Here is a 14903-nt window from a genome sequence, read left to right as displayed (position 1 = left end):
GACATTCCTCATCTGGTGGGAATCCTCATAGAAATCCATGCAGCACAACCCAAATGGAAGAAAAGTTCTATATCAGACAGACCTAAGAGCTGCCCTGGCTTAAAAGTCCCATCTGGGATCTCTTGAGGCAACCTCATTGTCATAGCTTGCAAGGTCCCTATAAAAACAAGCCCTGTCCTAAGAGTTGCCACATTCACGGAAGCCCAAAACTGTGGCCATCTACCAGATATTTGTAGTTTCCCCACTGCAGGTGGAATTTATCCCAAGGGGTCATTTTGTCAAAAATAATACAGTGTAGTAGCATAGTTGACTTCTCAACTTTTATCAGATTACCAGGGTAATTAACTAGAGGTGGTTAAGCGAAGGTCAAATTCTCTGCAAAAGATTGAAAGGAATGGTTAATGCCTCTGCCTGGAACATGGAAACATGAACTTAGGAAGTATTATATGGTGGATAACATATGCCTGTTTATATGAAGACAATCTCATGAAAGATAAGAAATTATCTAAGGGGAAATTAAATATGGAGAATTGTGTAAAGAGAGGTATTATAGAGGTAATGATTTAGCCATATCTTGCCTGATTTTTGTGAATGAACTCATAAGTGTAAAAGTGCAAACTTACTCATTACAAAGGAAGTTTTGCTCTGTAATTAGTATTGTACCTAATGTATTATTAATACTCCATACATGCTATTTGAGTAAAAATTGGATTTTGATTCTCTCTGTTGTTATAAGAAAAACAGAGCTGACTCACAAGGCCCTTTTACCACTATTCTCGGATGATTCTTCTTCCCAGACGTCTCAACTCAGACAAATTGACTTTGATGCTTTGAGCCCTAACTGTCTCCTAGGAATGCAATTTTCGTACACATGCCAGTAGAATTAAGAAGATTGAATGTGAGTTGTTGCATTAGAATGGACCTGCCTCTCGGTATGGTTAATTACCATAGTTAAATATAGCACCTGAATGACAAGACAGGATTATCAGTGCATTCTCCCACTAGAACAGATGGCTCCATCATGGCGACAGGCTGCCTGTGTCTTGTAAACATGCACTATTGGTTATTGAGAATGGGCAAGAGTTCAACTAAGAATCAGCTCAAGGCCATCCAATTCCAGGAAAACCACTCAAAGTGCATATGCCTGTAGTCATTGGCATTCATAACGTCATCTTCATGTGTATACGTTTCAACTTAGATTCCAACATCCCTCTAACGCAAGTAGGAGTAGAGAAAGAAAAGTTTGAACATAAATACTTTACTCATAAGTAAATATGGGAGATCTATTTAGAGAGTATTCTTTAATACATAAATAGACTTCTATTTCTAATGTTTATGATATATTTAAGATACCCATATGTATGTTGTATATTAAAGTGTGAACTAGAAAAGTTGATCTATTTGAATAAGCATACATTATCATTGTAAGTGGCAGCTAAATCTTCACATGATGTTAAAAATAACGTTAAATTTGTATTTATTTATATTTTCTATCTAAAACAGTATTGTATTAAGTTAGCCAGGCATGTTTGTTTAAATCACTCAACAATGAAAATTATATGTTAACAGCTCTTGGTTTCACATCTTCTAAATTAAAACAAGTCTGGAATGAGTGAAGTGAACAATATGGTGAACTTTAGTTCCAGTTAATTTTGTTTAGTCCCTTTATTTTCTATTTCCTATGAATAGTTTAACAACTCTTAGAAAATAGGAGGAAATGCAAATGTTAGCTTTGAGTCTAACTGCTTTTACACATCATAAATGTTGATATATTTTCAATGAAATTGGAATTGTACCTCCAAGTAGAAATAAAAATGTCCAAGCTTATTTTACTCTAGAGTGTAGAAGACAAAGTTCATAACTGCTTATTAGTCTGTGATGAGAATACCAATGTTCTTTTGCAGCTTTTGCCAGCAAGAGAAGCTGCCAATGACCTTCCAGTCCTGTGTGATCACCAAAGAGTGCCAGGTGTCAGAGTGGTCAGAATGGAGTCCCTGCTCAAAAACATGCCATGACATGACATCCCCCAGAGGCACTCGCGTCAGGACGCGGATCATTAGGCAGTTTCCTATTGGCAGCGAGAAAGAGTGTCCAGAACTTGAAGAAAAAGAACCCTGTGTGTCTCAAGGAGATGCAGTTGCCCCCTGTGCCACGTGAGTAATTAGGGACTGTAGTTCCTTCTATGAAGTTTCCCCAGATTACGTGTCTCCCCAGATTCACTTACCCATTTGACTTTAACTGAATAGTATGTTGAGAAATAGTGATTTTTACAAATTCTAAGTGGGGAAAAAATAAAATACCATTTTACAAACACTGTCTTTAAAAAATTCTGCTTTTACAGCAAGCTATATTTTCAAATCTCCATGAAGTCTAGAATTTTAGCAGCAATTCTCATATATTTTCTGTAATACAGATTGATAGATTTCTTCTGTAAAGGGGAAAATGGTATATTAGGCTTTATGGGCCACATGTATCTCTGTGGCAATGACTCAATAGTACCATTGGAGGGGAGATCAAATATAAACAAATAAGTGGCTATGTTCCAATAAACCATTATTTATAGAAACAGTGGACAGGTTGGATTTGGTTCTTGGGTCTTAGTTTGTCAATCCCCATTCTATAACATAAAATAAACTTTCAGAGGACAGGTTCCTGTTGCTTATGAAGCAAGGCCTATTAAAATTCAATGCTATAGATAACAAATCCTGTTGAAGAGGGTAAGATACTACACCAAAAGAATGAGACTTTAAGCTATTTGAGGACAGGATTATTTACCTTGTTTGGCTTTGTTTGTCAGTGTACATTACAGGGCCCAGCACACAGTAAGTGCCTAATTAATGTTTGTTGAATTCAGGTGAAATAATAATGATTGTGAAACATTCAGCAGCATACCATAATTCTTTTTATCCTTAAGAAAAATATTTCCAAGACATTTCTCTGAATTATCTTGGCAATAAATACATTTCAGCTTAGTCTGAATATAGAATATTTATAAAACAACTTGGAGAATCTTAGTTTCTCCGAGGTAGGTGGAAGCTTCACTGAGAGCTTCTCTGGAATATTCCAAACATTTAAAGAACACACACACAATGCAAACCTCACAAATCAGTGAGGAGGAAAATTGATCCTACTACTACTGCTTCAAACAATAATAACAAGTGATAGCAAAGATAGTGATGATTTACGTGAGACCTTCAGTTACTCAGCACTCTGAAATCATCTATTCTCTCCTGATGTAACAAATGACTGCAAACTGCACAGAATTTCCTTCCTAACTTCTCTGCTTGTCCCACTGACCTTTGTTCCTCTCTCTCTGTAACAGGCTTGAGGAACTTGTCAGGATCTCCATGTTTTTTCTCCGTTGAGGGTTTTTTTTTTTCTTTTAGCTAGATGTTTCATCCTTTATCCTCTGAGATATTCAAATACTACTAACAAAATAAATATATATTCTCAATCTCTTTTTTCTTTCCCTTTTTGAAGGGTAGCATTTTTATTTTAGAATGTGTAACCAATTTAATTTAGGAAAAATGTAATCCTAGAATGGCCTATATTTGCACACCACTCTATAAAAAATAATTTTTTAATTCTAATTCCCCTAAGGAATGACTTGTTTGGTTTGACTTTCCTTATCTCCCTTCACCCCACCCTTTCACTCAAGGCATTAATTATCTATGCTGTTTTTCATTTACCTGAGTGCGGTACTTCCTTTATAAACATATGTCAGGATGTTCCTGCACCTGTGTTCAGCCACTTGTGAAAAAAAAATGGATGGGAAGGTCAGTTTCACTGTCATGAAACTCTACCATTGACATAGCAAGTCATCTAGATCAGACATCTAGAGGGCCCTTTAACTTTTTTGTCTAATTGAGATGAACATTAGCACCTCCATTTGTACCTGTGCTGGCTGTTAATCTGATTACTGAGGAAGCATCTTGGTTAAAGTGACACAAAGTGCTACATGAGCCATTTTCTTTATGCTTTTAGAATATCCATTTTCCTCGAGGTGGAGAAATGCCATCACTTTCTATCTTTAGTGGCATCGGGAAATGGTTCCCTGGCTATCTCCTTAAAGCACGAGTTGGGCTGACAAGCCCCCGACATTTCTTTCACATCATAATGTTGATTGGAGCTTTAATTTAGAACCACAGATCGTCTTTCCTGTGTTCCACTGATTAGAAACGTCAGCTCTTTTCAACATTCATCAGGCACTCATCAGGGATTCTCAGTGCTACAGAAAAACACTCATTCTTGACAATAAAGAGAAAACTCTGAATTGTTATGTTATATTTTTTAATCCTAACACACAATTATAATTTTGATCCAGTATGAAGTAGTAATTTTCATGCATTTTATTAAAGGCAAAACAAATGTTTGGGTGGATCATCATTTAGAATGTTTTCCATTCTCAGATTTCAATCCTCCTTTGTTTATAAGCATCTAGAAAGGGCAAGGCCAAGTTCAGCTTAATTGAACATAAAATTTTATGTTTTCAGCATTATGCTCTCTTTTCATAAAATATTTATAAGTAACTTCCAGTAATTGCAATTAAAACAGGATCATCCTAAATTTAACCCTTTTTCAAATGGAACATTGCTGAGGATAAAGAAGAAATTGAAATTGAATCTGCACCACAGATGTAGTAGTCTATGACTGATTCAGAGGGAAGTGTTTTTTAGATTAATTTTCTTAAGAAAAAAATATAAGAGCAGAGCAAAGTTTCAATAAACGTGGTTGCCACTGCCAGCATTTTCTTTCTGTAGGTATGGCTGGAGAACTACAGAGTGGGCGGAGTGCCGTGTGGACCCCTTGCTCAGTCAGCAGGACAAGAGGCGGGGCAACCAGACAGCCCTCTGTGGAGGAGGAGTCCAGACACGAGAGGTGTACTGCGTGCAGGCCAATGAAAACCTCCTCTCACACTTAAACACCCACAAGGACAAAGAAGGTAAACTATCTTCTTCTTAAGGACTTATACATGGAGACTGAGCATGGACTCATCCTGCAGGGAGATAGATAGATAGATAGATAGATAGATAGATAGATAGATAATAGATGTATAGATATATTTGGAACATGAATAGCCATAATTCTGTTTACATCTTCATGGTTGATATCCGCTACAGTGAACAGTAATTTAAATTTTGGTTGTAAAAAAATTTTAATCCAATTGTGTGGTCAGTTCTGATTTACTGACAAGTCTCTTTAAATTTTCTGACTGCAGGCCTTGAGTTAAAAGTTAGCAGGAGTAATTAATTAGAAAAATAGAATAAAGTATCTTATAAATATATATATAAAGTGCTCATACGTATTCTCAAGTCAAGAGTTCTCTTACATGAAATGTAAAACCTGCTTGTGAGCAACCCCTTTTGCTATTTGTAATATGGTTGAAAAACAAGTTAATTATGGTATTGGGTGAAATTTTCAATTTGAATTTAAATGAAATAAGTACAGAATAAGTGCAGAATACAACTACAGTGAAAACAAAAATTAATGCAAAGGTATGACTTTTTAAAAAAACCCTTTGATTAAACCCTCTGACTGGCAAACATATCTTAGAACATTTTTGGTTAAATCTCAATTTGAGGACCAGATATGGTAGGTGTGCCAAAGGATAAGTGAGTCCCATATGACCATTATGCCAAAAGTATATGTAGTATATATTAATCTTGCTCTAAAATTCTAATCATTATTGGATCAAGTTTATATTCAATTAGTTGCTCTTAAGTTGCCACAAATAGGAATGTTTTTAAGCAATGTTATGAGTAGACCTTCTTATCTTCCCTCCTTGAGGAATAGCAGGGCTTTTGCCATTAGACTGTTTAATAAATATTTATTATTAGTTGCCAACAGAGTTCCAAAAATTGTGTAAGGTAGTGAGGATGGAAATACCAATACAAATTTTGTATCAGGAATGTGGTTATCATGAGGACACACAAACAAACCAATAGTAATAATACATTATGAAAGCATTACAATGTCAGTTTTAGAATAACTGCAGTGGTATCATAGAAACAGAAACTTAGAGGAAGTGGCACTGTAGCTAAGTGATGGCACACCCATTCCATATAGTACGTGGGTCAAGAATGCAAGAGGAATTTTATTCCAGGCAGAGGAGACAGCATGTATTAAAGCACACCATTAAGGAAAAGCAAAAACAAAAGAGAAACCCTGCCAAGCAAGATGAGTATGTTGTTGTATTTGGCAAGTTGTAAATAGGATAGGTTAGTATTTTCCAGCAAATATGTTGGCTGGAAAGGGAAAAGAATAAGAATAAAGACCTCAAAAATGAGAATATTCAGAGAAAAAATCTGGTGAGGGATGACTAGAAGAGAAGGGAAAGAACCAACAGAAATGGCTGTTTCAAATAAACAAAAGAAGAGATGACTCCTCTGCCTTCCCCCAAAATGAGTAGTGTGAGTAACGACTCATGGAAAATCAACACTGAAATTCTGTATTTGCAACTTGCAAAATTTAATTGTTTTGCAGCCACTAACTTTACGTAGCATGTCAACTCATTTAGGAATCTAGCCTAGGGATACATTTTACTACTAATCTATCTTGAGGTTGGAAGGAAGTAGCATAAAACATGTAATGTTAGTACATTAATATTTTTTGGCTATTTTAATGGCTACATTTTTAACACTCTTAGGTGGATTTATTATAGCTGTACTTTCAGAGTAGTATAATTTCATTGCTAGAAGTAGATCAGATTTTAGTTTCTGAATGTCAATTATGTCCTGTGGGTTATTACTTTCAAAAGATCCCTCAGAATTCTGAATTGCAACTAGGTATTTTTTTTTAATCATTTTGCCATGGACTCTCCCTATCTCTGTGAAAGCATAGCAGAGCACCAAAAATAAAAGTCACAGAGAAAAAGGAAAACACAAAGAATATGGTTGTTATGATGCATCTGTTGGACTAAAGCAAATACCAAAGCAAAGATCCATGGATATGGAAATAATTGATTTGCTTAATATTAATATTTATCATATAAATATATAACATGAATAGCTTAGGAATTTCTGTCCTTTCTTTTCAAATACCAAGAATACTAATAAGCTCCATATAGTCTTTGTAAAAACAGTTAATTCTCCCTAAAAGTTGCAGCTTTTTTTTCTAAGAAGTTAGGCTTTATGAATCCCCCCTCCCCAGAAGCACTTAACATTTCCCAATGGGAAACTTATTCAATATGCCAGCATCCCAAGGGATGAAATGTAAAGACTATAAATATGTGTGAATGGAGAATAATTAGGCTGTGGGCTGTGAGGATTGCTCACATTCTATTTTCCTTTAATAAATACGAAAGAATGAAAGCTTACTTGATAAAGAGAGGGAAAGTTCTCAAAATAACTCCTTCAATCAATCCTAATAAGAAGGTACTGATCTCAAGTAATCCTGATTGTGTAACAATGAACAACCTACCCCAAGAGCAATTCATATTGTGGTTAATATGAAGAACAATTGCTTTTGTAGATTCTCACTAAGTGTTCTATGAATAAATGTCTTGTTTTCACATTTAACCATGCTATTAAAAAATACCTTAACCCAAAATAAAATACTTTAACTTAAAATTTCTTGATATAAAATTACTGAAAACAAGTGATATGAAGTTCACAAAAAATCCCTTCATTATCTTGGCATTACACAGAAGAATGATAATGACCACATTAGTACAAGGAGGAAGCCACATTATATCACTTTATTCATTGGTATATTCACTATTCTTAATAGACTCACACCACACTGAGCCATAAAAATTCTCCTCCCTGAAGCTAATATGTATAATTTCCAGGAAATCAAAATATGTATTATTAAAGTAGTCGCAAAGTATAATGTATTATATTTACAACTTAGTATCCTGTCAGTTGAATTATACATGAGAATATTTATTAAGTTGGTGATAGTGTCTATAGACAAGAAGAAAAATGTATCTACATGACTTTGAAGAGTATCCACATTTTATTCATATATTGCTATAGACCATAGGTATCCCTCCCAATCTTGACAACGTTCAGATGAGCAAAATTACCGCTTCTTTAGAAGAAAGTTTGACAAGTTTCTACCGAGAAGAGTTAGTAGTAAAACCCTGGACAATTTCTGTCCAGCAGGCTGGTCAGAATTCCAGCAGTCTGTAAAGCGTGTTCAGCTAATGCTAACATGAAATCTACCCTTATCAGAATATGACAGGAAGGGGCCCTGCCCATGGGGAAGTTAGCAGTAGCTAGAAAGCTGGTGAAAATGTTGTTGATCATTGGATGCATGAATATGAATTGATTGTTTAGAAGGCTCAAAGTGAAATGAAAGTAGATTTTAGCTATAGTAATCAAGACATTCTTTCTTTTGATACAGATTAAACATGTTTTTAAATGAGGGAAACCAAGAGTGTTGGTTATAAAGCACCACGAAACTTTCTGTGATATAATGTATTTATCAGGAAACTGTAGAACATTATTTTATAGAAAACATATAAAAAAATCCACACTGAAATATGGATAAGGCCTGTGGGATTTGAGATTATTAAGAAAAACAGCCTGGATAATGAGCCTGTATGATGGCATATAATAAGATAAACCAGCAGAAAGGAGGATCAATGGAAAGATAATGGATGGATGGAGGGAGGGAAGAAAGGAAGAAAAGAAGGAAAAAAGGAAGGGAGGAAGGATAGTTGAACTGTGAATGGCTAGACAGAAAGGTGAATAAAGAGTTCTATTTTCCCTTGTTCTGCAAAGAAATAGGGAGAATAAAAAGTCACCATCTTGAAATGGAATGCAGATTATTTATAATTATAGTCGTTTATCCACAGTTTCCACAAACTAGCCCACTTTAGTCAAATCTATTTTGGAAAAAAAAAAAAAAAAAAGGCTGTGCTTATGGTGCTGTTTCCCTGTTATTTCAGAAAGTAAATATCAGAGTACGTCGAAGTCTAGTGCTGCACCTTTCCTATCCATCACTTTTGAAATAACAGGTAGGTGAGAACATTTTACATGCCATTTCAATCAGAAATGTGTATTAGATATTATACATTTTCTGATAGAATTCTTAAACTGTCTAGGAAAGATAGTGGTTTACTTTTACTGTTTTTCTAGAAATGTATCAAAGATGACCTCTGAGATAGAAGTGCATTCCTGATTCTTGACTTTCTATAATAGCATCATTAGGTAGATGTAAATTATAGAAAAACATAAAAAGATTTTTAAGTTTATTGACTTAAAAATGTCACTAGGATACCATAATTATATATACAAATATATAAAATTTGGTTTATGAACACTTTTGTTGAAATAAGTTAATGAAAATATGAACACTTTGCACAATTTGTCAAATTGTGCAAAGTGTTCATATTGGGCTCTACTAATCTTAATAAGATAATTGAAAAAGGAACTAAGTCACATCACATCTACCTTTTGGAAACAGTTTACACCAATGTAGTAGATGTAAAAAGTACTGTGATACAATTATAGAATAACTAAAACATAGGAAATCCCTGAAAATATCAGATATCTCTCGGAAATTACTTCTCAGGATATTTTGTGGGAGAGAAGGGCTGTTAACCCTATGAAATTTGTGATGGATAGATAACAAAATAGAAAGTGAGTTGCCAAGAGGTGTCAGCCGCTGGGATAGAAGCTAATAAAAACTTACATGCTGGGAATTAGATTAAGCTGGTCAGTGGTCTACCCCCAAGGTAACTAAGGATTTTTATCAGAGAAAGAGCTTACTAATGAGATATCAAGAAGTATTCAACCAAAAAAGCAATCAAAATAATATATATGTAAATATATACAAATAAATAAAATGAGACAACTTGGAAGCCATTCTAACATGAAAAAGGGCTTATGATGCCTTTGACTTAGTCAACATTTAATAAACATTTGTTGTTTGACATATTTACTCTCCCCTTTGTAAAATGCTATGCATTTTTCCTTAATTTGTCTGAAAATTATTTCTTGAACATTTCAGATACGCTTAAGAGATTCTTTATATCAGCAAGGGGCTATCATACACAACCTTCATCCCTGAATAAACAATTATTCACACCTCTGACTTTGAATACAGGGAACATGCTCTAGTTGTTAGATCAAATGAGGAAAGTCAAAAGTCATGCACTGTTTCAGTTTGGCCACTCGTTTAAGAGAACATCTTTATTTATCTTATTTCTCTTTTCTAGCTACATACATAGCTTAAAAAAACTCTTTTGAATTTTCCGTCTTAAGGCTACTTTCAGAAGAACCCTGGACATTTAATCCAGAAGTCTCATTTTCATTTCTGCTTGGCCTTGAATCCTTATGCACACTTGACTTTATTTGCCTAAAAATACCTGTTAAATGACTCTTCTGTTCCATTTCCAGCAATATGGCAGATTAGAATAGCTGAAGATCACCCCTTACAGAAGACTAGACAGGATACAGTAATGTTTTAAATGCTTCTAAGAGCAGAACTGAGGTCTTAATTAACTAAATGATTTCCCAAAACAAACCAAGAAGGTTGACCTGATACTTTCCATGGTTGCCCTCAGGCAGTGATGGTACAGACAGGAGGAGGGCTATACATTACAGGGATTCAGGAGGAGTGATGCCAGTTAAGGGGTATGACATAAAATTTTCAGCCAAAAACAGAGTACAAGCAGAAATACTGCTTTACTTCATCACTCTTCAAGGGTTATTGCACCAATAAATGAGTAGAAAAACTCAATTTACCTACAAAGGAAGAACACAAAGGAACCACAATCAGCCTCAACCTCAGTCTGAATAACCTTCTCCTACGAATTCCAGCTATGGGCCTGTACTCACTACTAGTTAGTTAAGTTTCAAATTTCGGTTCAAAGACCACGAAGTTGAGAAATTAATATAAGAAATGGCATTAGGGGGCTCCCTGGGTGGCGCAGCGGTTTGGCGCCTGCCTTTGGCCCAGGGCGTGATCCTGGAGACCCAGGATCGAATCCCACGTCGGGCTCCCGGTGCATGGAGCCTGCTTCTCCCTCTGCCTGTGTCTCTGCGCCTCTCTCTCTCTCTGTGACTATCATAAATAAATAAAAATTAAAAAAAAAAAAAAAAGAAATGGCATTAGGGGGTTTCACCAGGAGTTTGGGGGCACAGGCTGGAGAAGAGAAGCAAGTGTGTAGTCATGTCAGCGTTGGTGGTGTGGGTTATCTCGCGGTTCCTAGAAGAGTACTTGAGCTCCACTCCTCAGCGCCTGAAGTTGCTTGACGCGTACCTCCTGTACATACTGCTGACCGGGGCACTGCAGTTCGGTTATTGTCTCCCCGTGGGGACCTTCCCCTTCAACTCTTTTGTCTCGGGCTTCATCTCTTGTGTGGGGAGCTTCATCCTAGCAGTTTGCATCAGGATACAGATCAACCCACAGAACAAGAGCGAGCCTTTGCTGATTTTCTGTTTGCCTGCACCATCCTGCACCTTGTTGTAATGAACTTCGTTGGCTGAATTATTCCCATTTACTTAATTGGGGAGTGAGAGACTAGAAGAATGTTCACTTTTTGATTTCCCTTGGATGAGAACTTTTGAGATGGCAACTTGGACATGTGGATTTTCTTCAGATTGATACGTAACTACCGACTCTGATTTCGAATATAGGTGGAGAGCCCAGAGAAGTTTCCTTGCTTCTGTGTTAGAGCAGCTCTGTAATGGGCATTTATTAACATGACCTCTGCTTCCCATTAAGTGTAACCTTTTTGCCTTCCAAATTAAAAAACTCCATGCCACTCAAAACAAAACAAAACAAACAAAAGAAATGGCATTAGGCCAATGGTGCTACCAGATTTCCTGACATAAGTAAAAGCCCAAACTCTGAAGATGGGAATACCTTAACCACAGTAATTCCCCAGATAAACTGTACAATCAAAACTGCAAAGCACATGAGGAAAAAATAATCCATTTTAAACAGGATTTTAAATACCTAACAAATATTAAGATTAGACTTGCAATGTTGGAAATACTGGAAATAGGAGTTAGAGACCATAAATGATATATGCTAGAACTTACTAAAGATGTAAAGAGAAAAATTAAAACATTAAATATAGGGATCCCTGGGTGGCGCAGCGGTTTGGCGCCTGCCTTTGGCCCAGGGCGCGATCCTGGAGACCCGGGATCGAATCCCACGTCGGGCTCCCGGTGCATGGAGCCTGCTTCTCCCTCTGCCTGTGTCTCTGCCTCTCTCTCTCTCTCTCTCTCTCTGTGACTATCATAAATAAATAAAAATTAAAAAAAAAAACTTTAAAAAAAAAACATTAAATATAATAAGTCACAATCAAAAAAAGACCAGATTTTTTAAAAAATAATAAATAAAAAGGAGTTCTAGAACTGAAAAGTACTTTTACTGAAAATAAATGGGCAGATTAGAGCTCAACAGTTACTAATAAGCTCAAGACAAATGGAAGGAAATTATTCAAAATGCAACACTGAAAATAGGAGTTGAGAATAAAAGTGAAGTAAGTCATGCAGACTTAAACAAGAAGGTTCAAAATAAGGGAATGAATGGAAAAGATGAGAAAAATTTCTAGATTTTATGAAAGACAAGAATGTACAAAATCAACAAAGACAATTTCCAAGCAATATAGTGATATATGCATGCTTAGATATAGTACAGTGAGATTTCAGTCCATCCACTATATAAGGACAAAGTAAAAGGAGGGATCCCTGGGTGGCGCAGTGGTTTAGCGCCTGCCTTTGGCCCAGGGCGCGATCCTGGAGACTCGGGATCGAATCCCACGTCGGGCTCCCAGTGCATGGAGCCTGCTTCTCCCTCTGCCTATGTCTCTGCCTCTCTCTCTCTCTCTCTCTCTCTCTCTCTCTCTCTGTGTGTGTGACTATCATAAATAAATAAAAATTAAAAAAAAAAAGAAAAAAAAGGACAAAGTAAAAGGAATAAAGAAAAAGACAAAAACTAACTAAAAAGGAAGGAGAGGAACATGTGAAAGTTCATGAGTACCTGTTTATCAAACCTTTCTCCCTGTCTGTCTTTCATTTTCCTCAGTTTGCTAGTGGGAAAGATGCATGACATACATGGGCATTATTACCTAAAGCAAAGGTAATCATGTCAAAAAATTATTACCTAGAGAGGATAAAATGTATTACCTATGTTGGTGCTAAAACAGTCATAGGGATCCCTGGGTGGCGCAGCGGTTTAGCGCCTGCCGTTGGCCCAGGGCGCGATCCTGGAGACCTGGGATCGAATCCCACGTCGGGCTCCTGGTGCATGGAGCCTGCTTCTCCCTCTGCCTGTGTCTCTGCCTCTCTCTCTCTCTCTCTGTGTGTGACTATCATAAATTTAAAAAAAAATAAAAAAAATAAAACAGTCATAGAAGTTATGCTAATAAAATATGTAAATAATATGCTAACAAGGATAAAACATTGGAAAATAATTTTTATGCCCCAAAGAGATGGTAACATGCTAGGAACAATGGAATTTCTCTAGCAGCATGAAGTCTAATGAAATACTTACAATACTTAAGTCCCAAATGCCCAGTCTACAAGAAAACAATAGTAATAATGATATCAAGACAGTGACAATATTGATTGAATTTATTAAGACACTATGTTAATTATTTGGTTGATGCAAAGATTAAGTGCTTAATGTGGGAAACAAACAGTTGGAATCAGTGACTTAATGTTAAACTTATTCTGTGCCCATTCTCCGAAGTGTTACTTGTCTGAACGTCAATCACAATCTCTTTTTTTTTCTAAAGATTTTGTTTATTTATTCATGACAGACAGACAGACAGACAGAGAGAGAGAGAGAGGCAGAGACACAGGCAGAGAGAGAAGCAGGCTCCATCCAGGGAGCCTGATGTGGGACTCAATCCCAGGTCTCCAGGATCATGTCCTGGGCTGAAGGCAGCTCTAAACTGCTGAGCCACTGAGCCACCAGGGCTGCCCGTCAATCACAATCTGATTGATGAAGTGCTACAAATTTGAATATCCCACTTGATATTCCTTCATTCACTCAGTAAATACTAAACAATTACTAAGTTGCACCACTGGTTTATATGTTGAAGATAGATGTTTTAAAAAAGCAGACTTGATCCCTGTCCTCAGGGAGGTTATAGCATAAGAATAACCTTGGAACTGTAGTTTTATTTACTAGGGTTTCAGAACTGACCCTTCACAAGATTGACACGGAGAGAATTCTACATACATACCCATTTGAGATTCTTCAGTTAAGCCCTGAAAGAACACTGCAACCATGGCCCACCCTTAGTAAAGAACCTTTACTCTCATTCACTGGGTGAATTATTTTTGCAGGAAGTATATATCTTCAGAATGTAGTTTAAGTATCACCTGGATGCTTTAAGAAAATGCAACAATTCCACATGTTATCCACTGAAATTGTGAGTCTGTAAGTCTGGAATGGGTTTATGAATCTCTGTTTTTTTTTAATAAGCTCCATTCTGATTATAATCAAGAGTTGATTTTTTTCCATAAAGCTCATAAAAGTCCTTTTAAAAGCCTTTCCAAAACTATATGAGACACTAGGATAAGGGTAGGGAAGCTCCAGGTTTCCAGAACCTGAAAGCTTACATAATTTAAGGGACTCTTGTTATTATAAAAAAAAGTTTTTTAAAAAGCAAAATTCCAAATACAAAATCACTAAGATCTCTGCCAGGGTCTCAGAAGGGGAGTGTATATGAGAAGGACCCTAAACGTTAAGCTTCATAGGCTTCTCAATAAATCTGTCCCGAATTGTAACAGATTTTTGGCCTCTGTTAGATCCAAAGAGAATCACTGCCTTAAGATGAGACTCAGAAACAAAGGCATGTATGTCCAGAAAAGAGGTTTTCCACAGTTCGGGAGGGCAGAGCGGGGAAAATGGAGTGACTGGGAAAAGTCACTGGGTGTCCTCCAAAGTGAAGTAGAACTTTTAGTTCTACTACCAGTCTTACTTTCATTCAT

General features: G+C 36.3%; 1 protein-coding gene and 1 pseudogene across 1 annotated transcript in view; both read left to right on the top strand.

The window, feature by feature from the left end:
• The window catches only part of THSD7A (thrombospondin type 1 domain containing 7A), a 428255-nt gene that overhangs the window by 226187 nt on the left and 187165 nt on the right, over positions 1-14903 (top strand). Inside the window, exons 3-4 of the mRNA XM_025471202.3 lie at positions 1905-2153; positions 4761-4942. Of these exons, the coding sequence (XP_025326987.3) occupies positions 1905-2153; positions 4761-4942 (431 nt within the window). The remainder of the gene's footprint in view (positions 1-1904; positions 2154-4760; positions 4943-14903) is intronic.
• On the top strand, positions 11122-11544 carry LOC112674843 (dolichyl-diphosphooligosaccharide--protein glycosyltransferase subunit DAD1-like; annotated as a pseudogene).

Source organism: Canis lupus, chromosome 14 (assembly GCF_003254725.2).
Source record: "Canis lupus dingo isolate Sandy chromosome 14, ASM325472v2, whole genome shotgun sequence".
Classification (NCBI taxonomy): domain Eukaryota; kingdom Metazoa; phylum Chordata; class Mammalia; order Carnivora; family Canidae; genus Canis; species Canis lupus.
This window is presented reverse-complemented; position numbering and strand designations above follow the sequence as displayed.